Source organism: Xenia sp. Carnegie-2017, unplaced genomic scaffold, assembly GCF_021976095.1.
Source record: "Xenia sp. Carnegie-2017 unplaced genomic scaffold, XeniaSp_v1 HiC_scaffold_22, whole genome shotgun sequence".
Taxonomy (NCBI): domain Eukaryota; kingdom Metazoa; phylum Cnidaria; class Anthozoa; order Malacalcyonacea; family Xeniidae; genus Xenia; species Xenia sp. Carnegie-2017.
The window spans coordinates 8,259,801-8,286,991 of NW_025813485.1; the positions used below are offsets into that span (position 1 = coordinate 8,259,801).

Below are 27,191 nucleotides of genomic sequence, written 5' to 3' on the forward strand. Positions count from 1 at the left end.
GTTCATTTTTATTTTTTTATTTTGAGAGACTAGCTAAAGCTCGCTAATGCCATGTGCTGCTTTCTCAATTTCTAATGCTGCATCCTAAGAGCCCAATCCGAGATTCAAATGAGGAGGCACTTGCAGAGGAACAAAAATTTTAGGGGGTACGTGCCCCTCACATAGCAACGGCATTGTTTTTCTGATCTCTTTGCGTGTTCGTACGTTTCGCGGAAAATTTATAAATTGGGTTCAATTTGAGAAAAAGCTGAAGTTTATTTTAACCAAATTCTAGATAAACCACGAAGGGGTAATGCAGAAGAAATTTGGACGAAAATTTTGATGGTTCCTTTTTTATAAGCAATCCCTGCAGCAAGAAGCTACGAACGCATTAATAGATATCTTGATATTGAAGATCGGACAGTGCGTTTTGAACATCCCATCCGGTTTTTTAATTGGACCAGATTTATTGGTCAGTGTAAAGAATTCTTTAAGGAAAAATTTTTGACGCTCTTAATGTTTCTTTCTGGTGGCATGGCTTCCATCCATTGCAAAAAGATCTTGTTTGAAGGAGGAAGTGGTGTGCGTTCATTACGTTAAATGTGTATAGCAGATTTTATCTGGTTTTTTATCATGCAAGTGCATAATTATCATGTATTATGTTCATGTCCTGTTGCTACTGTAGAAGTATCAAGTGGTAAATTAACTGCACTTAAAGTCATAAGAAAGTTGTTGAGCTTACATATACTGTTTTTCAATCATCAGGAGAGTACGTAGTATCCAAGATGACCAAGAAATCAATACCTTTGGCTTGGGATGACCCTTCGCATGCCAGTCGTGTTGACTCGTCTGTTAGTCAGTGTAGTCAACGGTCTCGGAAATCAAACTTACGAATGCGGCCATAAAGTTCCTCAAGCAACATTTCTGCTTACAGTTAACTTCACATGGGAAGGTGAATAACAAGCTTTTTGAATGAAAGATATCATGTTTAAGAGATCTCTTCCTAAACTGAATAGAAAGGTTTGCTGCAAGATTTGAGATGTTTATGTTTGGCTAATATTTCATTTATAGCTCGTTTGAAAGAACAACTCCGATATACTTCAGAAAATTGCTGAATGATTATGGAGACGACGTGAGAACTTTTCTTGATGGGAGAAAAGCTCTTTATTCCTGGTCAGTGGAACCTACTCGATTTACCGACTTCTTCACACAAGGTATTTAGATAGTATAGTATCATTGGTATATTTTGTTGTACACATCTCTACATGAAGAATCTATTCTTCAAATGATAAGGCTAATTGCAACCTTATGTGCAGTTTGCAAGCATTTTCAACCTACGATTTGTTCTACGAAAGCTATCATTAAAATTTACCTAAAATACGCAGCGTTTTGTGCTAGTGTGAAATATTTTGCTCATAAAATATTTATTAATAAAATAATTCTAGATTGCCGAATTAGACGAAACAATTGTGTCAAAGGAGGATATCGATTGCTATTTCAAGAAGGAATTCCTGCCATACGCCACTTCATTTTATGATTTCTCTGTTAGCTGAAACACCAACGGAATAGAGGATTTGCTTTGTGTCATTATTAACAGAATCCAACATTTGAAGATGAATAAAGACGAGGTAAATTTTTGTTTTGAGCAAAAAAATAACTTTTACATGAAATGCCAGAAAAATACAACTGTTTTGAAATGAAATGAAATTGACTTTATTTTCAAATACGTCTGTATCAAATACATACTTCTCTAATCTTGAAAATTCATACTTTTAGTGTAACCAGTTGTCTAGTTAATTGTAATATTTATTGTAATAATCTTATGGAATTCGTACACATATAGTGGTTTCCAATGTTTTGAAATTTAGTTTTAGCTATTTTTGATACTTTTTTTCACTAGTATATAAATTAGCTATTGTGAGACGTAGATTGAACCAAATACAAATGCAACAGATTGGAGTTTGTCTTCTGAATCATTATTCATCTAGCATTCATACTTAAAGATAAAAAAGGGGATGAGAAACGATGTGAAGGTCTTAATGGCGTCGCTTCCATTACTTTCATTCTACCTAAAGCACTGGAAGTTGTCAGAGCAGCTAGGCTGAAAGCACCAACAGAGGATTCAGTGAGACAAATAATAAAAGGGATTGACGGAGCGATAACCGATTTCCGCTCTCGATCCTCCGGGGAAAGAAAAGTATGCCGTGTGCGAATCTCAACGCAAGTGTTCTCCAACGATATGCTCCCTACAAATAGAGAAAGTCACAAAATGGTATGAAAGCGATGCTGAAATACAGAAAGTAAAAGTTCTTGAGAAAGAGATCGAAATGCTGAGATCAGAAATTAAAAGATTAAAAGATCAATTGTGCAGGGTAAAGAAGGCGGGGCAAGTTGCTTCATCTTCCAAGTCTTCCTTTCATAAAGAAAATTATTTAGTACAGTCCATTGTGTCAGAAAGTCTTACAACAATAGCGAGTGAGTTTATGAGTACTTTTTTAATCCCAATATCCAAAATTATTTGACTTCCTCAAGAAATCATAATTAATTACATATGGTTTTTGTTACCACTATTACTAAAATATTTTGCAGTTGCAAACGATGACGTGCCGACGTTGGAAAATATGGACGATTCAGGTAAAAGTGCCCCTCTTTTGGTAGAGGTTAGCCGAACATTAGCAAAAGCTGTTAATGTTGTTTGACTCATGGTCAATACGTCATCGACCGATTGGCTTTCACGACTAGCATTAAAGTTACACTGCAACAACTTTCACTACTGTCATTACGATCTTGATAATAATCTCCATGTTTCTGTACTGCAGTGAAGCAAAAATTTGTAACTACCTTGTCAAACTTCTTAATGCAAAAAAAATTTAGTTTTTTCAACGACAACTCATCTTTTTGACGTATTCCTTACAATATGGCTAGGCATCGAATATGAATTATCGGATATCAGTGATGGTAAGCACATCAATTCTAAATTGAACTTTTGAAATCAATGAAGTTAAACCTCATAGATAGATACAGCTTGGATCTATCTAAGATTCGATTGTCGTCTACCTACAGCGTGCCATTCCACGCCTAGCAGTTCAGCCTTAGAGCGAAAGGAAGTTGACGACAAAGAACGTTCAAGCTGGTGTTCCATAACATGTAGAAAGAAAACAATTGCCTGCATGAGTATGTGCAATCGATGTGAACAGTGGCTGCACTGCGCCTGCGGTGGCCTATCTTACAAAGAGGCGAAAAAACTTGATTTTTTCACTTGCAAATCGTACAAATCAATTTAAAATTGTGTTTGAACTTTGAACGACATTAGGCTAAATAAATCTGAAAGAAGTTTGCATCAAATTATATTTGTTATTTCCCCAGTGTTTCTAGTCATACTTTTAAGTCATTTTATTTCTGTTGCTTTTTTCCTTTGGGCAAATATAGAGTCTTTCTGGCGATGGCATTTTTCCGTGTATCTGTTCCCATATTGAAATAAACGATGCAAGAAAAAAACAACTGACGCGTTTGCGGCAAAATAACTTTTTTAAATCTGCTGGCCCATACAAAGTTTACTCGCATACCATGATGTTTAGTACTTTCGGAATTTTTTTGTCAGCATTATATAATGTTTTGCATGTTGGATCAACATGATTTCTTAAACGAAATCGATCAATGCATTTTGCAATTAGCTGCCATGCTCCATCAAATGGTTTAGGCAGAGGTAAATCTTATCTCGAAATACGCAGACTGTCCATGTGGCACCTATTATCGCAGCTTAAGCATAAGGACAGAATCTTTCGACAAATCTCTTTGTCAGAAATGACCATTTTCATATGCTTAAACTTCCGATACAACCAAAGGATTATAATCAGGAACGCCTGTGTTGGCGACTCAAACCTGAAGTAATAAAACAAATAAAATACTCGTACAAACTGTTCATGAGATTTGAAATATTGCATGTTATACCTGTAAAGTGGTTTCCAGTATTCGAAGTGGCCGCCAGCACTTATAACGAAAAACATCCCCCGTGACCTCCGGTGTTTTTATTTAAGAAAAGTTCTTTAATTTTTGTGTCGTCACTCACGTACAAATCCAGGATCATTTTCAATAAAATTCGAGGTTCCTTCACAATGAATGATAACAGAATTAATCTCTCAAAATGTTGAGAACATGCATCGTGGGAAATAGCGATCTTGTTGCAGATCATAAATAAAGCTTCATTGCTTCAAATTAAATGTTGTTCAAAATAACAACTAAAAAGCAAAAAACCTTGATATGAAGATACTTTAACCTCATTTCTATTTTTAGTTTTGGCAAATCCAGGCACACATCAATCTTTTCAAACATGGTTTCTAAAATTTTAATCAGTAAAAAACAGTTATTCAATAATTGACTATCTTAATTTCACACTCACTTTTACATTACTTGCGATTGGTACATCTGAAGACATTTCTTCTAAAGCTGAAAGCAAAAACATGTAAACATTAGATTATCTCCACAGCAAAATGACTATTTGATTCATATACATAGGTTAAAATCAATGGCAAAGCCAGTCTGATGTAAAATTTACTTTCACAATGTAAAATTTTCAGTAAAATTGTGATTTATTTCTTCAGAAAATTAATAATCAATAATTCAATGTGAAACATGTAATTAACGATACTACTTGTGAGCACATCCTTTTTGTTAATGCCACAATATTTGTAAAATTCCCTTAAGGGTAACCGAGCTGTTCTGCCTTGTCACAATGTAGCTCACAAAATGCTTGCCCACGCTTTGAGATAATGGACAAACATCTGGATAGTTAACCTGACCAAACCCTGAGATATTGATTCGTACTTTCCACATGCAATGCGCATAACGCAACTTCCATTTTCCATCAGCAACATACAGTCTCCCACAATCTTAAAATTACAATGCCTAACATTACAAAATACCAAACGCTTTGATTTTAGCAACTAGTTACATAAGGAAAAACAAATCATCCAATAATAACACGAACCTTAAAGCGGCTTTAGGATATTTTAATGGAATGTATAGTATTTCATACCGCACATAAATTTCTTTTAAGTCAATATAAATCGAGCTAGAAAATCCGTTGATAAAAATATGTCTATACACCATTATGTTTAAATTTGGAAGATGTGTAGCTAAAACATGCATCTTGACCTTTCATTCGACAATGATCTGAGCAAATATGCTGGTACAACTTTTCACATCGCATTTTGTCATTGTGCTTCATTACATGATCTAAGCTCTCGAAAGCTGACCAGGCTCCTGGCAAAAATCCATTTCTCCGGCAAACCATGTTTTTTAAGCTCCTCTTCAACTTCTCGTTGCCAAAAAACGTTTTGCCATTGAAATTGCAGATAATTCGCCGGGCAAAATTACTATTAGTTGAAATTAATATTTATTTTTAAAAAATATGAAGTATTATGCCATTAAACAAAAATGACAATGCTTGCATGCACAGCGCAACTTGTTCTATCGAATTGAGCTTGCATAAGTGTGCTTGCATACAGCACGAACCAATATTATCAGCAACATGTTCTTCATTTTCTGGCACATCATCTATGAAAATAGGCAGTCATTATAATTTTACAATATTAAAATTTGTAATTACAATATTAAACTTTATGTCGTATTACCTTGGCGAGCGATTTTTTTAAATGACACATATACTGTTGTATTTCATATTGAAATACGTGATTGCTAAAATGAAAGGATGAATTCTCAATGAATTAAAGATTATTAAAAAAGTTTATGCTTTTACCAGTATGTGTTCATTGAAGTTAACTTATAGCTACATGTACATTCACTAGCAACCTTAAACTGATTTCATGCATAACAATTGTTTTCAACTCAGCTATCCAAGACAGCTCACTACATAATTTAAAAATGCGTAACACAAAATATTCAGCTTACTCGTACTTAAGTTATTGCACAATATAAATCCAAACTAAGAAAAATCAATTTGCAATATACTAAACGCATTTTCTAAACGCATTTTTTTTTTCGCAAACTTCCTATAGATATGTTAGCAGTAATGCATCCTAAATGCTGTCAAAGCGTTTCATCATGCACCTTTCGTTATTTAGCGTAAGCTGGGTATTTTAATGTTTTAATACTCGCTTATTCTATAAAGTGAAGAAAGAGACCATGATTTTAAATATAATGTCCAAGTTTTACCTTAACGGAGGGGAACCACTTGTAAAGCGTTAAATCTGCGTATGTCATATTGCTGACTTCTATGTGCTCAAATTTTAACGCAGCTGGATAAAAATGACGCCCATTTTCATTCCAAAAGTTACAAATTCCATAAACTCTTGCACAAAGTCGACATTCCAACGTTACTTTCTAGCATGGAATTGGACCTTTCACTGTGAAAGGGATAGAATTGGAAGGATAGTTCCGCATGGTTGCGTCAAAAACTTCAGAAAGCTCATCTTTTCGGCCTTTGATAAGTTCCACATATTCTTTTTCGGTTGATGCTGAAGGAATAATGGGCAAAACGTTTCTAAGATATTGACATACATACATCACGAGATCGTCCATAGTCGTTTTTACGTCCATCGTTCAATATTTTGTTGATATAAGAGGACGACGCGCGGTAAGTTGTTTGGTACGTGAAGAATTGTCTCTTTTATTAGCAATAATCCCGCAAAAGACAACTTATACACGCTAAAATTTGGAGAAATTCTTCTTCCTGGAGGACACATGTTGTGTCATTGTTTTCTACCATGGTTTTTAAATCAAAATTTTGTATGGCTTTAAGATTTGCACGGACAGAAGAAATCTGTTTCTCGTCCGCCAATATTTTTGCTTTTACATTATCCAAAGCCACATGGAGAAAGTCTGAACACCGCTTTTTACTTTCATGTTTTCAGACATTGTTGTAAAACGAAGATGTCAAATCACATTTGTGTTACTACTAAAGAATCTTCACTCGTGTTACCTGATAAGATGGTACACTTCATTGAAGTGTCACTGAGACGAAAATCGATTCTCAAATTTTGAGAAATTTGTTTTTCAGTAGATTTAAATAAACATAAAAAAATTCTATAACAAATTTTGAGTTGATCAAAAACAACAGCTTGAGAGAGATCAGCTTAAACTGATAAAATTTGCGTTAACCATTTATATTTTTATACGATATAGTTGTGTGCATTGTGTGGTAGTTGAGAGTGTTGTGACGTCTTTTTCTTAACACAAAGTGCACTTAATATAAATTACACCCAAGCTCTCGTTGATTGGGTCATTATACATATCCTCGAATATTCAGAGGAAAGCAAATTTAGATGAGTCATTCTTTGCTGGGAATATCCTACCTAGCAAATTCAATAGAGTTTGACTACGAAATTGTAAGTTGAGCATGTTTCTCAAATAGTCATTCAACTCATTTCAGTCGTTTCACGCAAGCTGATAGTACTGAAGTCTAATCCAAAAAACTCAAACGACTCAAGTCACTTAACTGAGGCGACTTAAATGGCTTGGACGACTTTTACGAGCAAATAACTGCCCAGTTGAGTTCAAAATAGATCTTTTCTTTAGAGTATCGTATGTTGCCTATTACAGACCTCATATTTATTACACACTTTCCGCTTGATAAACATGTTTCGCTATATTAAATAGTGTGAAATAATCATGCCATGAAATATTCTTTGGTTACGCTGGGCACTCGTTCCAGAGGTGAAAACAGAGCCCGGTCTCGAGAGAGTTGGGACCACTAGTTGGGACACGTATTGTTCTTTACATTCTGAATGATGATTGGGTAAATGCGGTCACGTGGTCCTTTCGCCGCTATTTTTGTTCCAAGAGCGCAATAGAAAACTATAGTTTACAAAGAATTAAATTGCAAAAAGTTTGGTTTTATGCTGTGTGTTTATTTTACCAATCGAAACAACGAAGGATATGAAGCCTACGCGGTCCCTGGTAATCAACACAGCAGTGAAGTGGCTCTGTGCAGTTAAGGAGAAACATTTCAATCCCACTCACTCTACCAGATTGCATTCCAGTAGCGTATGACAAAGTATTCAGCATGGACTTTTGATATTTTTATATATTTCTGATAAATATTGGTGTATCTATTCATAAATCCACGCAGAATGCATATAGACCACTCAGCTTTTCAAGCATCCCATATAATTTTGTTCTATTGTTATGTTCTACAAGCATATGAATAATCGGAAGATTAAAAATGTCACAAGGGATATGGGAGGTGGTACTCAGGCAGTTTTATAAGAGTTTGGTGTATCTTGCAAACTTTTAAAAAAATGTGAAAAGTTGCTGTTATCCAATATATGCCCCCATTCTGTTGTTGAAATCTAATTCTAGCCAGATGTTCCACTCTTGTTGAAGAATTGTTAACTCGAGAATAGGTTGCCCAACATATTATGTGGTTTGTGATGACAACCTGTCCAGGGATGTTGTTACAATGTGAAATGTACAAAGAGCTGGTAGATAATGATGCAATTCATGACCTGAAAATAAAACAACACTTGGACTATAAAGTAATAGAAATCCAGAGTGGATTTTAACAAAATAAAAGAAAGTTTAGCAAAGTATTTTTCATGATCACTAGGTAATTTTTCTGATGATCATTATGATTTCTAAACTAAGTTATTTCAGATTTACATTTAAACAAGCTTTGATCATATGAAATGATATTTATCATAACCAGTAAGCATGACACATGAACCAATTTTAACATTCATGTAATTATATGATTAAAGGCATGTTGGTTACATTCTGTTTGTATAGGCAAATACAATGCTACTGGTGATTACTATATAGCACACCTTGCATATACTTACAGAAGATAATAGTCTAGTGAAATGCGTAATAAACATTAATGGCATTAAGCTGTCCTTAATTGCAAATTTTCACTCTGATAATTTTTGCTTAATTTTTGGCAGAAAAAATTTTTTAGTTTTTTCTTAAAAGGTGAATCTGCTGGCACTGTATGTGGACATGGGTAAAGGGTTACAATAAACTTGCATGGTTTGAAGTCTGAGCTTTTCTATATTTAATGAACTGTGCCTTGTAATACCAAATTTCTAACTTAACTCATTACATAGAGGTTTGAATGGGAGTCTCTAGGGGGGTCTATGCCTGACAACTTGATAGAAATTTTTAAATACAATATCTTTTTTGGAATAGCATTATTGTAAAATAAATTTTATGTTCCTAGACATGCTAATGAGCCATATATTTGGCATGATAATGAGCCTAAATATTTGGCAAAACATTCAAGATTGTTCACTTCAGTTTTTTTTGAAAAAAACGTAAGAACAATGTGTTGTTTTTACGCAAAAACGATGCCCACAAAATACATTTTGTATTGCTCTAAAACGCTGAAAATGGCATTTCCAAGGCTCTGAAATTCAAAGTTTCTCAGGGGAGAATGCCTCGGACCCCCCAGGTGTCGACGACTGATGTTTGAAAAATCCTAGATCCGCCCCTGCAGGTTTGACAATTCAAATGTTTACAGGAAAATGTTGGTCTAGTTTTATACGTTATTACGCAATTACAAAGGTAGCGAAAAAATTATTCGCCCAGTTGAATGTTTACGTTTGCCTAACTTTACAATATTCAATTTTCCTTTGGGAGTGGAGAGGGGGTGAAATGACAACTGCCTCACCTTCACTCACGCAAATTCTGTACGCTTATGACTTGTTGCTATGAATATTTTATTGTTATTGTTATATATATTTATTTGCCATGTAAATAGATCTTGGCAAGCTTTACATACTGAATTAAAATCAAAATACCTTGGTGACTAAGAAGTTCGACTGTCAAAGAAATTGAAATTTTCTGTTCGACTAATAACATATTCTTAAATATGCGAAAAACGAGTCAAATAATTGTCAAACCTTGAAACAGATGATTGTTTTGCAATTTGTGGAAAAATGTTATACGTCAAAATAACGATCAGGCCTTTACTGAGAGATGAGCCAGGGACACTTTTGTTCTAACACAGTTCGTGAGGTAACCGGTAAGGAATATCATGCACGCAAAAATATTTTGCTTTGTTTCAGCCTCGTTTGCAAATGTACAATGCTTAGGAAATCAAAAATTCTGTTGAATTTTAATCTTCGGGAAATGGCAATGCTTATTTTTCGTAGAATCTTTTTTCATCTTTTATTTCATCTACGGTGTGCAGTATTTGGGCAATGGGGGTTCAGGAAGTACTTTTACGGTGGCTGATTTCAGATGGAGGTCTGTTGTTTTTAATACAATATGTTATAGAATATTCATGAATGCTAAATACCACACTTCGCAACGTAATACGGCGTTGTATCAAATCATGTCGATGTCTTCATTGGGATTTAAGCTTTAGCTGTATCAATTCAGCCTTACTGCTCGTGTGGACATGAGGTAGTTATGTGTAAGTTATGTCACTAAATTATAAAATAAAATTCATTTCATTGTTTGAAAGAGCAAATCTTGAACATTCCATCTTCGAGACAGACGCGGCAAGTCATAAGTGTCGATACATGACTGTTCGCAAAATATTTAACTGAATAGAGTGATGCACTTGTGTAAATAAAATGTATTTAGTAATCTACTTTAGTCAAGGGGTTTGAATGAAGATCTCACAACGATGATATCACATGATCCTTCCAGTACATCAGTCTGGTACACAGTATATGTGACGTACACACTAATAAGTGACTTACACAACTCACTAAATGAATCGTCAAGATGATGTAAACACAATTTGACGTATATATGGACATGAGGTGATTACAACTTTTTATAGACAGATGAATATCGCTTGAACTAATGACAAACCATACTGAAGCATTTCACTTATAATGATACAGTCACTACTCAGCAGAACCGGTCAAAATGATAATATCATTTTAGGAAATTTGCGTTAACCCTGATTTGAATTGCCATCACCAACTACTCTGTTTGTATTAATTAAGCGATATTTATACTAAGGCCCTGTTCACACAATACCGGATTGGTTAGATACCGGATTACTTTTCGTACCGGATAGGCCTTGCGTTCATACGGCTCCGCTAAAATCCGATACGCTTTATATCGTTTTTCCGGAGCGATTTGACTCCGCAGTGGAAGTGGTATAAAAGCCAATCCGATACGTTCCGTTGTCGTGTGAACGCTCGAATCCGATACGTTCCACTTTGGCAACTAAGAAGTTCGTGCGATTTTTCAAAAATGAAAGCAAACATAGCGATACAAACTATGTTTTAAATGAATAATCCACCAGCAAATATAATATATCTTCAACATGGCATGTTTAAGCTTTTAACAATGTATTATCGCAGTGTGAAAAGCTTCTTTCTAGTATTATTGTAATTGCAACATATATTCGGTCGTATTTGGACTTTACACTCTTCCAGTCCTTGCGCCCATTCGTAAAAAACCTTAATACGCCTAAGAAAAAACTCTACTTAGTTATCTGTCAAAAAAAATTCTCATTTTCTTACGAAATATTTGAATTAGCAACCATCGTCGTTATCGCTTGCACGCACAAGTGGGGCGATATAAAAACTTATGTATCGTCTTACGAATCCGGCATCGTGTGAACAGAGTGCATTTTTCGTATCGGATTGCTCAGCGAATCCGGTATCGCGTGAACAGGGCCTAAATAGACATGCATGGCTACGAGTTTCAATATGTTCTCTGCTTTTGGAGTAAAATCACCTGAATTATGTGATAACGTCGTTAATCGATCTTATTTACTAGTGCTAGGCCGAGATACTAAAATACTAGACGTATGAACGGTTGATTCGTTTTACATTATCCAAATGACAAACTGCACAACACATCATAAAAAGCCTACTAAAGTCGTCTACACGTATTTTTCGTCCTGAGCTTAAAAATAGCGCAATTACGTCCTGTTCCAGTCATTAGAGAGTTTTAGCAGAGCCTACGAGTACGACTGCGAGTACGATTACGTCATTTTGGCGCGAAAACATTGTTGCGACAACAAAAACACGTAGCCGTCATCAATCTGAGTACGATGTTTTGTAAAAAATTCGTAGTCGCGACTACGATGTCTGTTTAAGCAAAGAAAGTAGGTATATTTCTTCATTCTGTAAGAAATTAGTTTACAGTACTATTTTCGAGCAACCAGGCTTTAATTTAGAACCCTTTTTGAGCGCAGATGTACATTAAAAAGGAAAATATGCCCTGCAAAACTTTCATGTATTTCGTACGCAAAGTGAAAGGTAAACAAACAATAAAATAGTACAAATATATGTTGCATAAAAATTAAAATAGTGAAGATTTTTCAGTCTAAAGAGTCCTATATTCTCGCAAAACCAGTATTATCGATTCTTTGATATCATTATTGACAAATAGAGCCGTAGCTGCTTCGCAAACGTCGGTGTTTTACACATTAAAAAGGCTCGTTCTGTTGTTTACAACTAAAGCAAAATTTTGACGAAGCGATAACGACAACAACCTTCCTCGTGCCATTCCCTTACACGGTCAAATTTCGTACTCGTTCTCGTAGTCGTACTCTTGCTAAAACTCCCTATTTGGAAATTATAAGTTGTAAACTACATTAATTCTTCGGTATATACGGCTGCATATAAACTAAAGGTAGTAAAACAGAGACTTTGTCTTGGTATAAAATTTAAATACCATGATGATTGGTATTACGTTAGTAATTAAGTTTTACGTTAGTATTTGGCAATTCACCACGCTATTTGTTCTTTTTAAGACAATTTTTAGTGGCATTGTCAGAGCAGAATAATTATTAACGAACTAACGCATTCCTTGCCAAATCAAAGTTAGTCACGTATGTGTTAGGAGTTGCATAAGCAGTTAAATTGCAAACATCGTCTCACATTCAACTTGTACTACGTCTTTAGTTCAAGAAAAGATTACTTGGAGCCTAAAAGTCTATTGTGCTCAAGACATCAAAAGCTATTCATTCACATATTGCCAACACTGTTAATTTGGCAGTTGGTGTAGGTGGTGATCTAATTACGACACATGAAACTTCACGAATCATGAATATACTAAATTTATATACACGACGACTTTTTTTAGAATAGACATGTTTCGACATCTCATGATGCCATCTTCAGTATGAGTGAGATAATAAATGATACAAGGTTTATATACAATTAATATGATACAGAAATTACAACAATAAAAAGGAAATAAGATAAATTAATGAAGAGCGTCCGAGCGTATTATAAACTAAATATTGTATTGAATTTAAAAACTTGAACATTGAAGTCAGGGTTAGTTTTGTTAATGTGGAGTGCTTCTTTGATTTTAAGAGAGAATGAGGTGTCGGCAGTGTCGATGATTTTGAAGCAAGAGGGTGAATAGTTGGTTTTACATGAGTGAGATTTAAGGTGTCGGTAGCTATGAGAGTTTTTGTCTGTTGTGGTATGTTCCCTAATTCTGGTGGATAAATGGCGCGAAGTTTCGCCAATGCATCGGGAATTACATCCCGCGCAATTTAATTCATATACCACCATAGATTTAATTGAATCAGGGATTGGGTCTTGGAATGAGAAAAGGTTTTTGATTTTGAATGATGTGAAAATTAGTCGAATGTCAACACCTGTACAGAAGCGTTTCATAATGTTTTTAAGTCTACGTTGTGTGTGTCGTGAGTAATGTCCGATGTATGGTAATTTGAAGTATAGACTTGTTATTTTGGAATTTTCATTTGTGTTGGTCGTGATCGTCGTGTCAGGAGTTTCGGTGTCTAGTTTGAGGTTGTTGCTTTGTTTGTTGTCGAGATATCGTTTTACGGTTCTGTTAATAAAGTATAGTGGAAAAGAGTTTCGTAAAAGAGTGGATGTGATGTTTTTTATGTCTCGTTGAAAGCCATTGTTCGTATTGTTAAGTTTGTATGCTCTGTCGATTATTGTGCGTATAAGTCCTGTTTTGTATAAAAGTGGTGTGAAACTAAAATAGTTCGTCAGAAGTCCTGTGTATGTTGGTTTGTGATATGTAGATGTTATACAGCTGTCATTGGATTTTGTTAGTAAAATGTCAAGAAATGGCAGTTGATGTTGCTGTTCAGTTTCAATGAAAATCTAATGTTTGCGAGCTGTGTGTTAATGTAATTATAAAACTTCGTGGCCTCAGTTTCGTTAGTAAAAACACAAAAAATATCGTCAACGTATCTGCGGTAAAATAGTGGTTTAGTGTCGTAGTTGTTTAGCCAGTTTCGTTTATGTGAGCCCATGAAAACGTTAGCAAGTGGGGTGCTAATGGAGAGCCAATCGCAACACCGTCCGTCTGGTCATAAAATTTTCCATTAAATAAAAAATGCGTCTGTGCTGTTGCTATTAAAAACAGTTGTGTGAGGTCTGTCCTGTTTATACTGAACCTGGGGTTGTGAGTGAATATTAGGTCAATTGCTATGTTAATGGTTTCAGTAAGTGGTATGTTAGTAAATAGGCTTTCAACGTAGTAGGAGATGAAGAATTTGTGACAAGAAGTTGATGAGTTGAAAGATGAGAAGTCGTCGAGGAAAGTGAAGGAATCTTTAGTGGAGTGGTCATCTGGTATGAGTGGTGTTAGTAGAGAACTAAGATACTTAGCTAAGTTATAATTGTATGCGTTGATTGATGAAACTATCGGTCGTAGTGGAGGCGATTGTTCTGGTTCTCGTTTCTTGTGAAGTTTCGGTAAGCCATAGAAGCGTGAGGGCTGAGAACCTCTGGTTGAAAACTTCATGGCCTCAGTTTCGTTAGTAAAAACACAAAAAATATCGTCAACGTATATGGCCATGAAGTTTTATAATCACATTAACACACAGCACGCAAATATTAGATTTTCATTTGAAACTGAACAGCAACATCAACTGCCATTTCTTGACATTTTACTAACAAAATCCCATGACGGCTGTACAACATCTACATATCACAAACCAACATACACAGGACTTCTGACGAACTATTTTAGTTTCACACCACTTTCATACAAAACAGGACTTATACGCACAATGATTGACAAAGCATACAAACTTAACAATACGAACAATGGCTTTCAACGAGACATAAAAAACATCACATCCACTCTTTTACGAAACTCTTTTCCACTACACTTTATTAACAGAACCGTAAAACGATATCTCGACAACAAACGAAGCAACAACCTCAAACTAGACACCGAAACTCCTGATAAGACGATCACGACCAACACAAATGAAAATTCCAAAATAACAAGTCTATACTTACTCACGACACACACATTACTCACGACACACACAACGCAGACTTAAAAACATTATGAAACGCTTCTGTACAGGTATTGACATTCGACTAATTTTCACACATTCAAAATCAAAAACCTTTTCTCATTCAAAGACCCAATCTACTATTTTCTGTAGAAATCAATTGTGTGTAGGGATTATAACATATAGATATGAGCCCCAATTATCAATCTTCTGGCCTCCGCTAAGAAACAGTATAATAATAGGTTTTTTGAATGTAGCAATGGAATTGGAAAAAAGCATTCCACTCATAGAAATGAAGAACATGAACGGCGAAGAAAAATCGTCAGTTGTGATTACTCGTTCGAAGGCAAAAAGCTCTATTACTTTGAATCCATTGATTCGGTATGTCACAATCAGACTTTCGTCTTAAATATCATGTGTAAAACTTAATAAATTTCACACTCAAATATGTGAATTGCGATATCAAAAATACTAACTCTCAAAACACATTCTGAAAAAATATTATTTAATTATTAGAAATAAAGACTTCAAAATATTGATCTCATTATCTGATATTTATAGAGCAGTTCGAAGGGGCATCTATATGACAGAGCAATATATTGCTCATATAAAGGTGATTGAAAACCTCAAAATAACCGACAGTGATCACCATGGCAAAAATATATTCCATCTCAGTGCTCGAAAGGCAGAGCTTTTAGAATTTCTTTTAAAAAAATTTGAGAAGGTATATGTATTTTACTTTTTACACAGGGAATGTTGCGTCTGTCTAGCTGGATTGATCGATGTTTTTCTCATCTATTTTCATTTGCTTCGATGAAGTTATTATTACTTACATATACATATATGAGATTTGTTGCCCATATTTAAGTTGGTCACATCTGGACGTTATTCAAAACTCTGGTGTAAAAGGGAGAAAATAACCTTAGCAAAGCGTCATTATCGTCCAGGCCTCACGATCCAAATCCTTTCCATTTCCAACAAAGATACATTCATTATTCTCAAATTAAAAACCTAGATTGTATTTTTTAATCATGAAAATGCATGGCCAGAAACTGAAAATGTTAAACACAAGTTGCATTGTTGCTGACAATGGTTCATTAAGCTATGTTAAAAACACATATTAATCGAGGCTTCTTTACCAGCTTTGATGCGTAAAAAGTTATTGATGCGATAGTCCGAAAACTCCGAATAAAACTTGATCTTACTCTTTTTTCGCGTTGTTTTTTTCATAGCATAAACAACTTAAAGAAGCTCTTCGTCGTGAAGATATAGATGGACACACTCCTGCGCATATCGCTGTGTTGCATAATCAAAGAAAGGTAGTTCACCTTTCGTTTGTCTTTTCGTCAAGGTCTGCTCGCATCCAAAGTTCCATATGGCTACATAAATTTTTGGCTTTTCAGATGTTTTTGAATACAGTTAGCTAAAAACGGCCATAATGGCCATTTCTAGTGCTATAATTTTACAAAAGCATTTTCTTTTACTTCTTTTGCAATGAGTGTTTAAGGAATTTGGGGTATTGCAAGCTTGCACGTACATTTACAAAACGAGGCTATTGCTTGCATTAAATTAACCTTTATACATGATATTTTGTTGCTATTGCGAGCTTTTTAGTTTAACCTTTTAAAAGGTGAATAACTCCTCTGAATTTTCTGTAAGATACACAACATGTGCATTTTCTGATGTAAGAATGAGCTGTTGAGGTTTTTTACGAAAACATCCAATGAATTATGTTAAAATATAATATAAAACGAAGCAAACTTCGAATATAGATAACATCTATATAGCTCAATATTTGAGGTAAGAAAGGAGACAATAATATAGCAATATCTATTATAGTCTGGTGAGAATTTACTGTCTGATATTAAAGTCTGATGATGATGAGACATTATCTGAGCTCAATCAATTAAATCAAACAAAGAGAATTTGCAAATCAATCATGAATACATGTTAAGAAAAATCCAAACATTTGTTTCAATCTTATCTGTTTTCTCTTATTTTTATTTTCATAACACGAACAAATAAGGGGTTATATTTTATATTTTAAAAGTTTTAAGTAGCTTCAGTCAATCTTAACAAAAGCGTGCAGTTATAATTGAAAGGCATCATACATAGTTTTATCATTAGTTTCCCTGTTGAAGTGTGTATATCTATTGATTTTGTTATGTGGTTTATAAGTGCCTGCTAGAATTTTTGGGTTTTTTTTAAAAAATTAAATATTTTTTCTGCAGAGCATACAAATTCTGGCTCGTGTAGAACAGAATATATACACGCTTCGTAGTTCAAAGAATGGACGAACACTAATGCACTATGCAGTGGATTCGTGCAATCTCTATATTGTACAAGATATTCTACTTGCTCGACCAGAGTCCCTCTTTGACATAGACAACGATGGGAAATCACCTCAGCATTACGCTGCAGCTCTACCCGAATGCATTCTCTTGGACATTTTCCTCGCACACGGTGCAAACATTTTGGATATGTGAGTGAAATGTTTACATATTTGTGTTTGAAAAGAAATATATTTTATAAAAACATCACCATTTAAAAAAGCATATTATAATAACAAAGCATGTTATTTCTTGCTCCATTCGTTATTTCTAGCATATCAAAGGTTTAACTTGTATGATAAGATATTCACAAATTAAGTTGGATATTCGTTGATAAACATTTCAAATCGGCATTAATAAAATTGTTAATCCATTTTTACTAATGAAATGTAAGGAATAAATTAAAGAAAATTTATTCATAAAAACGTCTTTTGTGAAACTTGAAGTAAACCTTAAAGCATAAAAGCAAGTGTTTCTCTCAAATTAAAACTCTTATGAAGAAATACGTGAATTTAAAATACGTGGTGGTGCCAATTAGCATCATAATTATATTTATATAAACTACGTACCTCCAAGTTATCCACGTGATTATTGTGACTCATGCACTTGGGCATATGAAGCATGGTTATATACATATAAACAATATAACATTGCAGAATTGGACGGTTACTTTGAAAGTGTGTGACGATAATGTCAGTTCCCTACTATTTTCATATTATTTGTATGTATATCTTGATTTCATATTTTTGTATAATTATAAATTTATAAAATAATTATACAACACAACGCTTGCATTGATTGGTCTATAGCTGAGTTTGCATTGGCCTTTGGAAACCGACCCAAGCTAAACTATTAAACCTCAATCAACTAAATCCATTAAAGTGAATTTACAAATCAATCATCGTTATAAATGTAATAGAAAAAACATTTATTTCAATTATATTGGTTTCGCATGATTGTTATTTTATATAAGAAATAAACACGTTTTTCGAAGTTACACTGCGTGGCCCTTTTCTATCGAGCTTTGGTCACTGGTTTGCTCCTATCTGCTTTCAGGTTGCTCTAAAACGTCTCCGTAATTTTTCTAAGCTTCGAAAAAAACAGTTATTAGCTGTTTCTCAAACATCAGTTTTTCATGCTTTGTAAATTCATTAGCTACAACAAAAAAATCCCTTATTGCCCATTCCTTAGCACTTCTTACAAAAAATAATCTTTTGTTTGCATGAGCAAGATGATTTCATGTACAACATTAACGATGTGTTCGTGTTCTGTTTAAATAACTGAGTGCTTGAGCAATTGAAACAGGAATTTTTTTGTTATGTTTAAGTGACGACAATGGTTCAACTCTGCTTCATACAGCCACTCAAGCTGGATCTATATCAAACGTCAAACGTCTGATTCACGATGAAATTACCCTGATAAGTGCAACTGACGCTGAAGGAAGGACACCTTTACACATAGCCTGTGCCAAAGGTTTTCGAAAAATTGTGTCTTTTCTGATAAAAAATGATGCTGATCCACTAATGAGAAAGACTGGTGGCGAAAACTGTCTGGACATCGCTGTCTTCCACCAGCAAGATCAAATTGTTGAAGAGTTGTTACTCAGCCCATACTGGAAAGATGTGAGAAACGTATATTTTTATTAAAAGATGGGGGGGGTTCTACCACTAAAATGAGGTTCTTGACGTGCATTTACAAACGTATGCAGCACATCAATGGCAAGTGACCACATCTTTTCGTTTAAATTTTCGTTAAAAACTATTGAAAAGATACATGTTAAATGATGGTATTTAAAAGCAAGATATATCAAGTCCTGAAATGCTTACGTTGCCAACAATTATTCAAGAAATCATTTTAAATAGTTTGCCAAAAAAAGTCACAAATTAACTGTAATATTAACCAATATTCTTTTGTCGGCCATTTCTTCTCCTCCACAATGTTGTATAACAAATAGGAAATAGCGCACGTGGAATTAACGGCATATTTTACTAAAGAAAAATGTATGTGTATGTTGTTGTATAGCTGACTTCCGAGTGGAAGAATGGGCCGAAAAAATGCTCTGCTTATCTTGTTGAAAAGATGCCTAATCAAGCCAAGGTATTATTGAACCGCTGTGTGGTGACAAGTGCCCACAAACCAATCTCACCCGACTACTGTGTAACTTATGATTTTTTTCTTCTGGATTCTGCAGGTAAGTAATATTTACTTATCTGAAGTTGATACTAATGCGGTTACTCTGAGGCTATTAACCTCAGGATTGGCGTAGGAGGATTTGATCATACATACATGTCATAGTCCTTTGAAAAGGATGGATTTCAAAAGAATGTGACACAAAATACTATGAATAAATGAATATGAGCCTCCTCCAATTAGCAATCATCCTAGGCTCACATGACTCCCAATTTTTTTTTGTAAATTATAACACAGAAGCATTTTTAATGAGTAAGTCTTATATATGTATTTGCTCTTCCATAAAGAAATGCGTGCACCTGTAAATACTTTCAAAAAATGCTTGTGATGCAGGAATAACAATTTCTGAAATAAGTATATAAAAAACGATAATAGTTTAACACTCTTTACTTGAATATATCTGCAGAAATAGGCTTCAAATGTGGATAGCGCTAATCAATAATAATGACTTGAATGGCGCGTGTTTGCAATAACTTTTTAGGTTCCAGCCCCCCTGCATTTGATGGACTTAAAGCAATCATCAAGAATAACGAAGAGCAGTGTTTGATCCATAAACTATGTAGGAAATATTTGAGCATTAAATGGCGTGAAGAAGGATGCCACATTTTCTTGATTGACCTACTCCTTTTTTTGTGTTTTCACATATCGTTTAACGTCTACGTTGCTTTGATTCGCGGTGCTTTGGCAGAGGGACGTTTGCATCCCCACGGTAATTAAAAGTACTGGACGAATGAATCCCAGATAATTAAACACAACACAAACTAAGCCTATATGGTAATTTCTTAAATGCCATGTAAATAAGAGAGTCCCTCTTATTGCTTTAACAAAGAGTCTGGAAACATTGATTGAACAATAACCAAAAATTAACAGAAATGAATTTTATAGAATTACAACACTTTTTGAGACATTTTTGAAATAAAGTATATTTGAAATCATGAGATAATAAGCACGACTGACCCCATTAGCCACGTGGCATTTAAGAAGTTATTTATAGTCTAAGTTGGGCTAAATTATCTGCAATTTATTCATTAAGAATGTATAATTATATATCTCGAGGTCGTGAAAATTTCCTTTCGGGCTGTGTTTAGAATGAGCAAAAAAATTTAGTTGTTGATCTTTTCTTGAAAAGTTGCTTCCTAAACAGTTTTTAACCCTTTAAGTGGCTTTTTTTAAGTTATGTTTCATCGAGCTTCGTGAGAGTTGCAAGTGATAATTCAAACGTTATTGCTACTAAAATCATTATTCAAACTTTTCACGCATCCAGGTGCATCCCTCGCTGCAAAATTTCTTAATATACCTTTTTGTGTGTGGTCTGCCTCGCGAGAATCAAGATTTACTAACTTGACGGTTGATATAGATGGCACGAGTAGTATTGCGTTATATTACATTACAAGAGAGCATATTTCTCCCATTTAAATTTCATTATGACTTGGTGATTGTTATAGATTTGCTATCATGCCACTTAAAGGGGAAGATCAAGTTTTTTGTTGTTACTTTAAGGACTGCATGCATGTGGAGTTTCCTGTAACCTAAGTTGAATATTGCAGACTTATAATTTTCCTAGAATGCTTTTCTTGACCTGGTCATAGAATAGAGAATACATAAAAGGGAGACTTGCGTCGGTAACCTCTGATGTTAGCGTGTCGCACAGTTTGCTTTGCGCATACCGGAGGTTTAACGGCCGCCATTACTCTGGGCAGTAAAGTTTAGAATATTTACTACGAAAATATACGAAATAGGAGCTGTAAAGTGGGTTAAAGTATAAAACTTGAGGACTAGTTGGATTTGCTTTGCATGCTGATGATTAGCTATTGCACAATTGCGATTAGCAAAACAATGGCGTAATGAATGCACATTCTTACAAACAGTGTTTTAGCATTTTTAGATGGTACGGCCCATAGGCGTTCGGGGCAGGGAGCAGGCGGAACCTTTATTGTGAATTGGGGAAAATATTTACTGCTCACTCCAGAAATAATAATGCATTCTTGAAAACTCGATTCCAAAGTTGAATATACTTTGATATACTTTAATTCTTCAACACTTCGAACAAATTTGATATACGCTTCATCCATCTGATATTTTTTCCTGTGGTCCTTCGAGCATTGAGGACATTTGTTGTAGCTATTTTTTTGCATTTCAGAAAAAGCCAGAAATTCAACAACGCCGCGAAGTAATTATCCAAAGCCTGTAGCTTACCCTCGCGATACTGGACCAGTTATTGCCTCTTCAATTATTCTTATTTTAACCTCATTCAACATTGTCAAAGAATTTGTACAGGTGTAATGATTATAATATTTTGTATTTGTTTCTTATTCCTGTTATTAAATGTCTGTTCATGTTATTTATGCGATAGGTGTGTAAATAAAGTTTGCTGCTTGCAATTAAACTTTTCGTTCTACTGCATTGACTGGAATTTTAAAGCTAGGTAAAATTTTGTCAAAATGGGATAAGAAAGAAATTTTAATTTTCGTGTCATTAACTGGATATTTATTGGAATAAGAATTCTGCTTATATTTTACCAAAATAAAGCAATAATATACAATGTTCATGCAGTTTCGTACCACTGCATGTTCTCGTTTCCACGAGGAAGAGCAATTTCTAACTGATATGCTTAGTAATTTATCAAGACTCTTTGTTGTTTTATAGATGTACAGTTATCGCTGGAAATATTTGAAGCAAATTTCAAACTACTTTGAATGGACTTTGTTTATGTGCGTTCTAAATTTCATGTTACCCATAAGAGAAACGAAGACCGAACGTCAGTTTGGTGCAGCAGCAATTGCAATCTGCATTTCTTGGTTTGACTTTATCTGGTTTCTACGAAGAGCTCCCGACGTTGGCACGTACATTTTGACTTTGCAGAAGACGGCAAAAACTGTATTGAAGGTTCGTGGTATAGGCACAATGATCTGAAATAAATAAAATATCCCGTCATTGGCATTCAATAAAATAATAAAAACGTTGATGACTGATGAGTAAAAAATTGATGTTTTTCATTTTGTCTTTATTTAAATATAAACTCTTCTTCCATTTGATTTTCCTATAGTCTTGCTCCCGTAGAATCAACGTTATTATCATCATTTTTACATGGTTATTCAATGCCAGTGTCATGTATGTTTTATCATCATGTATTTTTTCATGTATGCTCATGCGTACTTGTGACAGTGAACTTGATTTTGACCTTAAATCCTTTAAGAGTTTATGACACGAAATCTTATCTCAAATTTTTCCCATAAATTTTATCGTTTGCATTCGAAAGAACACATGACATGATTCAATAGTAGAATTGACTTAGTGTACTTTTTTCTAGAGACATTCTATTTTTTTCTTTATAAAAAGGACATTGCAATGACATCATCTTTGAATATATTCATCAGCACAAATACTCATTTAACTGTTGTGTTTGTGCATAATAAAATTTTTAAGAGCATCACTTTTACATCGTTGGAACGTTTCATAAACAAATACAACAGTTAAATGAATATTTGTGGTGATGAATATTTTCCAAGATGCAGAAGTTAAGCAATGTGATGTCATAACAATCCATTAAAGAATTTAGGCTGTCATTTTTCATTGCCGTTATTGTGCAATCAAAAAACATTACGGCAAAATTTGGTGTTAAAAAAACGTTAACAATTTCTAACAAATAAATCGTTGCTAATACTTGAAATACCCGCACACACGACATAATTGGCCAACAAAGGAGAGGCATCATTGGAGTTTTCATTGCTATATTTTGTAAAGAAAGAATCGACTTTTTTCACTTTTTGCTTTAGAGGACGTCAGTAGAATGGAGAGCTTAGCTTTTTGTTAACAAGGCTCCGGTTTACGCTTAATCCCTAACTAAATATTTTTTGCTAACATTTCTCTACGTTGTACTTGTAATTGCAATCCTTTATTGCAGATGGTTACTTTAATTTCGTTGTTCTGCATGGCATATGCATCGACATTTTACATCCTACTGGCTGAAGAACCGAGGTTTGAGAATTTCCCAGTAGCTATTCTGAGTACATTTGTTTCGATGCGTGGTGACTTCAGTTATGACACTATATTCCTGGGAAAAGGTCGCTACGAGTTTTATTCTCTGAAACTGTTCATATTCGTGTTTTTCTTATTGTTGATGGCAATTGTAATAAATAACGTGTTGATTGGCTTAGCTGTTGGAGATACCCAGTATGTGATGAAAATGGCCAAAGAAAAAAGACTTAAGCAACAGGTAAGTTTGTTGTTCTTGATGAAGAAAATTGCTTCTATAGGTTATAGGTATGATGAGAAATCAAAAAAGAAGAAAAGGTTCATTTATATTAATAAACCACTATTTTTGATTCATTGTTTGATTTGTGTCCAAACTATTTTCTCATTCCAATTTCAATTTTTGTCTAATAGCCGTTACAAGTAAACTCGCAATCATTTACAGCCTTACAAATAATACAAATTAAACTGTTTTCTTGTAGATCTTTTTTATCAATTGCCATGTATTTTCTTTAAAATTATTATGTTATTTACATGGGCAAAATTTTTAATCATTGAAAAGGTCAGTCTCCAAAAATCGAAGTTAAAAAATTTGAGAGCCATGAATGCTTAAAAGATTCAATCTTAAAAGATCAATTCAAGTCTGACTTTTTAATTTATCAAAATTTGCCGCAAGTATCAAAACTAATTTTGCAAGAAAATTCAATTTACATTGCAGATTGGTTTGGTATAGACGGTTTAGACGTTTATAAAAGTTTTTGAGATTGTCTCGCGCAGCATTTTACTTTGAACAAACATTTTATACTTTCACTATTGATAATGTCTCTTACAATTTGGATAAATGATTTAGTTGGTTTATTTACGATATCGTCTATTTTTGCAAATTTGCGAGTTTAAGTCTCTTGAACTTCATTGAACTACACAAAATTAGAGGAACTGTAGACACAGAAACTCCGAACTGATACACAATATTTCGCTCTATAAACAGAGCTTTGGGAATATTTGTCGTCTTCTTACAATGTTTTAGTAAAAAGGAATGTTAAGAGGCTCATTTCATCCATTTCATTGAAATTAATAAACAATTATTTCAACATTGTCTTTCCAAATTTCTTGAGCACTCGAGGGTAAACATTGGCTTATATAACTTAGGTTCTCAACTTATTCTCTCAAGTGTTTCATTAATGCATGCTCTAAATAGGGTACCAGTGGGCATATGATAAATCGCGGACTGGACTAGTAAAAAGCGGACTATACTCGATTAGTAAAATGCGTATTGGACTCCAAAAGTAAAACCATTCGCTTATAAACTACGCCGGCCTTTCCAGACCACAAGTTTGATCTGTTTTGTAAATATGAGGACTTTGGAATATTTATTTACATTCAGATTTCAGAATTTTTATTATCACTTGTATTACTGTTTATATATTTGATGAGTTTTAGTGAGTCCGTGTAGAGGTTCTACTCTTGTAAATTATGTCGATGCAACGTATAGCAATCATAAATAAAAAATATACAATCTGCACTATCTCTTCGCTCTAAATTGTGAAACCGGAAACATGTTGAACTTACTTAATAATAACACCCAAACTGAATTAATAAGCCCTTAACAACTGAGCTTGAGATCTTTACTGAGAATTATCGGACCTCTGTCTTTTTGTACAAACCTCGCGCTACGGGCTTGGTCTGTACAAAAGGACCTTGGTCCGATATTTCTCAGTAAAGACCGAGAAAGCAAGGTTATTAAAAGTTTATTATATGGCATTATTTCACCTGAAATAAAGCTTGATTTCTTTCCTGTCTTTACTGCTTTGTAAGGGTTAACTTTCACTTTCTAGTTTTCATCAGTCGAAAATAAATTATATTGTCTGGATAGTTAAACTGATAGAGTGTTTCCGAGTGTTTTTCCTTCGACTCAGATTCGTAAATGGTTTTTTGTTCTTTTTTTTTGCGTTTTGCTGTTTGCTTTACGAAGTTTGTTAACATTTCACTGTAAAATTACGCGTTTTGGACCATTGTCGATTACGGAAAATAATGGACGGGCAAGAATGTTTCTGAGTCAATCAAAGCGCACCATTTTTCCGGAAGTGACGCTTGATAATAAGTTATAATATTTTCCCGCCAGTCTAAACAACTTTGCCTTCGACAACAACATGTCAACAGCCACTGCTAGTTTTCAAAGGAATTTTTGTTTCATAAATTTCATGATCATTGTAATTTGATCATTTTTATTTCATAAATTTCATCTGCATACAACAGCATTTCCTTTTCATATGGATGAATTCTGAAAAGACCCTTTACTCGTCTTCTCCAGTCATCCGTGCTTTCATTGAAGTAGCTAAATCCTCCTTTGCAAAAAATCTTCGAGGCATAACATGCATTGCTTAACATTTTTAAACAACATAAAAAAGGTGCCAAACCTGTCAATCACAGATTATATGTTTTTTACAATAGACTTGCGTTTCCAGAATTTCCCCAGGTTCGAAAATGATTGTTTGAACTTCCAAAATTTGAATCAGTGAATAGAGACTGAATTATTTTCCAATAACGTACTTCCTGGCTTTACAAAGTTGCAGATTACATGGGACTTTTATATGTGATAAACTTATATTTTGCCTAATTGAAAATGAAAGTGCAAATATTTCGATTGTAAATGGCCTGTTATTGCAAGAACAAAACTTGTTGTGCACCCGCTCACAATACTGCAAGTTAGACACCATGAGCTTTTTGTATAAAAACTATCATATTTTTTTAAACCAACTTGGGACATATGTTATGCCCATATTTGAATCTATAAAGTTTTTTTAAAACATGCATTGCAGAAAATATGAAGAAGTGTCGCACCTTTTGCTTCAGCTTATCCTGGTTCTTCCTTTTTACTCCAAAACTTTGTATTATTGTTCTTTCATGAATACGCTGTCTTTGCCTTTTACGACTTCTCTAATGTATAAAAGAAGTCAAATTTCAGTAAAATTACCAAAAAAGGTTTTTATAGAGTCCCTACCTAAACAATCTTTTAACTTAAACTTGTACATACTAAGTCAATCAATGTTCTCTTATATTCAGTACAGCTAGATATGTTTAAATGATCATTCGGTGCAATTACCTTCGTTTCATGACTTCCACAAAATCAAGCCAAAAACCATTGGATACTTCCAAGTCTATTAATGGACTTGTTGTCAATGATAAATTGAGAAGTGTTTTCCTCTCAATAGACACAAACGACTGTTGAAAGAGGTCTTAATGCTAGTCGCAAAGATATATAAAATCCAAGCGAAAAAATTGATCGCTATTTATATGTAATTGAATAATTATTAATTGCAATGTTTTACTTTTTAGACAGAGAAACTAGTTACTTTGTTTAGAAAAAGGCCTTTAAATTTTATTTTTTTGCATGATTTCACTTATAGGTATGTTTTCAGCATATTACATGCAGTTTCCCCTATATTTACAGATAAAATTTCTAATGGCAGTTGAATCATCGCTTTTCGCTCGATTGCCATACATTCGTCGAAGAAAATATTTAAGTGTGTACACAGAATATCCCAATCAAA

General features: G+C 34.1%; 1 protein-coding gene across 1 annotated transcript; it reads left to right on the forward strand.

The window, feature by feature from the left end:
* Positions 1 to 10,240: 10,240 nt before the first annotated feature.
* Positions 10,241 to 24,101, forward strand: LOC124447293 (transient receptor potential cation channel subfamily A member 1-like). Its single transcript, XM_046998198.1, has 11 exons — positions 10,241 to 10,351; positions 15,406 to 15,529; positions 15,710 to 15,872; positions 16,381 to 16,467; positions 17,380 to 17,630; positions 18,806 to 19,100; positions 19,501 to 19,669; positions 20,150 to 20,377; positions 21,809 to 21,945; positions 22,315 to 22,554; positions 23,573 to 24,101. The coding sequence occupies exons 1-11, from the start codon at positions 10,348 to 10,350 to the stop codon at positions 24,065 to 24,067; spliced, it is 2,193 nt and encodes a 730-aa protein (XP_046854154.1). The 5' UTR covers positions 10,241 to 10,347; the 3' UTR covers positions 24,068 to 24,101.
* Positions 24,102 to 27,191: the final 3,090 nt, after the last annotated feature.

What these genes read in the sequence shown, in the direction of transcription:
- LOC124447293 (XM_046998198.1), top strand. An exon ending in TGTTGCATAATCAAAGAAAG is followed by an intron (nt 16,468 to 17,379) that starts GTAGTTCACCTT and finishes TTTTTTCTGCAG; the next exon opens with AGCATACAAATTCTGGCTCG. An exon ending in TTTTCTTCTGGATTCTGCAG is followed by an intron (nt 19,670 to 20,149) that starts GTAAGTAATATT and finishes ATAACTTTTTAG; the next exon opens with GTTCCAGCCCCCCTGCATTT.